The sequence below is a fragment of the Arachis ipaensis genome, chromosome B04 (genome assembly GCF_000816755.2).
Source record: "Arachis ipaensis cultivar K30076 chromosome B04, Araip1.1, whole genome shotgun sequence".
Classification (NCBI taxonomy): Eukaryota; Viridiplantae; Streptophyta; class Magnoliopsida; order Fabales; family Fabaceae; genus Arachis; species Arachis ipaensis.
The window spans coordinates 125892209-125894625 of NC_029788.2; the positions used below are offsets into that span (position 1 = coordinate 125892209).

The following is a 2417-nucleotide window of genomic DNA, read 5'->3' on the forward strand; positions in this document are numbered from 1 at the left end:
GAAGAACTTAAGATCCCAGAACAGAACAAATAAATATAAAAAATACCTACTACTTGATGGCATAGGAACGGGTACACACAGATTCAAGAGCCTCAGTGAACAATGAAGAGAAACTGGTAAGTGCTTGGAAAACTCCAGGCAACCCTGTCTGCAGATTGTTGAGTGTCATTGCTCTTGTCACCTCCACAGCCTTTGAGTGCCTCAGCATTTCGTCTTCGACTCGCCTCTGGCATGTTGCAAGTTCCAATTTCTTCTCAGCTAGGGGGTCCCGTGCGTCCAGACCTTGTCCGTTATCCGGTCCGGTATCAGGAAGACTAATGCCTACCATAGAATAAGAATTATAAAACTTCCTCTCTAAGGTTCTCAAGGACGAAGACTTCTTCTCGAGTTCCTTGGAAGCGCTCTCGGTTCGCTTCTTGATCTTGAGCTCCTCAGATTGCTTGGTGTATATCACATGGACAACGTTGATGAAGCTCTTGATGGCCTCAGATGCAACCGTGTCGGGGACACGTTCAAGGGCGAGCTTCCATTCATCAAAAAACATGTATGCATCGTTGGGTTCCCTGCTGATGCTGAGGTTGACATTATCATTATGGACTGGAACAAGGCTAAGCTTGAACCAGGCATGTAAGGAGACGATGAAGTCGCGCTGAAATTTTATAAGGCGACAGAAGCTGGAGTGCCAAGCCGACACAGCGGATTCAAGATCACGTGTCGCCTGTCTGTGCAGCTCAGAAGTTGAGTCGCCTCTGGAAGATCTGTTCACAAGGCCACGGACTTGCTGTACTATGTTGCTTTGAGTTTCATGGTGCTGGTGCATTGATCTCCACATGTACATGAATCTACATTCAACACATCATAATCATAAAAGCCCAAGACAGTAATTAGATAATGCAGTTTCATATATTTTGGAAAAATTGTCCATGCTAATCAATGATCTTGATTAGTTAAGCAATGAAGAAGAGTAACAGTAGGAAACTAGCAACGATAATTGTTTAATTCAACACATCATTCGTCATGAGTTGTATTATCTGAACATAGCAATCATCATACCCTATATCGACACATCATTCATAAACCATTGGATGGGGGTGTAATGGTGGATGAGTGGTATGTTTTATAATGAAAGTTATGTACAGGACACATTTCTCTTATAGCATTACTACTGCTAACATATATCTAGCTCCATCAATAATTCAATTTTTGCTCAAGTGGGGACTAAAACTTAGGAGCCAAAATAACAGTTTGACAGCTACAAAAGGTGGGCCAAGGCTTGATTACAAGATGTAGGAGTAGTTGGACAGGTTGGTACAAAGAGGCACATGCAATTACGCAGAGCTGATTGATCAAATGTGTATCCGAACGATAAGCCATAAAGATTTCACCTACCACCAAAATATTTTATTGATCCACACCAGCATATGCACACTATATAAATGAGAGAAAAAAAGATAAGAAAATATATTTGAATAGTTCACGGTTAAACATTTTTTCAAAGAGGTTTTGTTCCGGTTCAAAGTCCTTAAATCCCTTTGATTATTAAGTCTCAAATGCAAAGTTCAAAAAAGATCACGCATTGATGATTTCTTTGTCCAATTCACTTGATTATATGAAAGTTCTCAGGGCCTAATGACTCTTATCAAAGTTCATTTATTTATAGCAGTAACAATGGCAAGTTGTTATTAAGTATTAACACCATAGTTCCATATTGATTAGTGATTTCATGGCCTAATCAAGTAATCTTATCGATATATCTAAATATAAACAAAAGAAAACAATAAACAATTGCATAAGAGATATACATACCCATGACAAAGGTCAACAAGCTGAGGAACAAGATCAGAGTCCCTAAGGCCAATAATGGCGGTTGAGGTGGCAGTCACAGCCTGAGATGTGACAATAATTAGTGATTGCAACTTATTTATGGAAGTCTTGGTTTTGAATATCTTTGCTTCGTCCTCTCCTTTGTATTCCTGACTCTGCAGCGCTGACAATTTCTTCTCATGATCAATCTTCCAACCTTCTCTAGCCTAAATTTCGAAAAAAATCAACATGGTCTGAGCTAAAATTAAATGCAATAGACCAACCTGAATTCTGTTTGGTCAAAAGGTAAGGTAAGTTTGGCACAGCATTTATGGGAAATTTCAAGCATTCACAACCAAATGAACCAATATTTGTTGGCACATACTTTTTTGCCTGCTTGTGTGTGTTCAAAGAAACCTGCCTCTTTTTGGCAAGTGAAAGAAAGATATTGCCTTCATTCATAAACAAGAAATAATTATGAGACCCAAATTGAATCAATCCCATGTAAGACAAAGTTGAAGAAAGAGGCAAGTGCTGAAATTAACTTAATCTGTTAATGACTTCTTTTTCCTTCATATCTTTATTGTTGCTTTCCTTTGTACAAGCCTAGCCAG

General features: G+C 38.9%; 1 protein-coding gene across 1 annotated transcript in view; it reads right to left on the reverse strand.

The window, feature by feature from the left end:
• Nucleotides 5-2417, reverse strand: part of LOC107637233 — a gene marked incomplete at its 5' end in the record, with an annotated part of 4700 nt that continues 2287 nt past the window's right edge. Inside the window, 2 exon segments of the mRNA XM_021121966.1 lie at nt 5-842; nt 1807-2030. Coding sequence (XP_020977625.1) covers nt 50-842; nt 1807-2030 — 1017 coding nt within the window.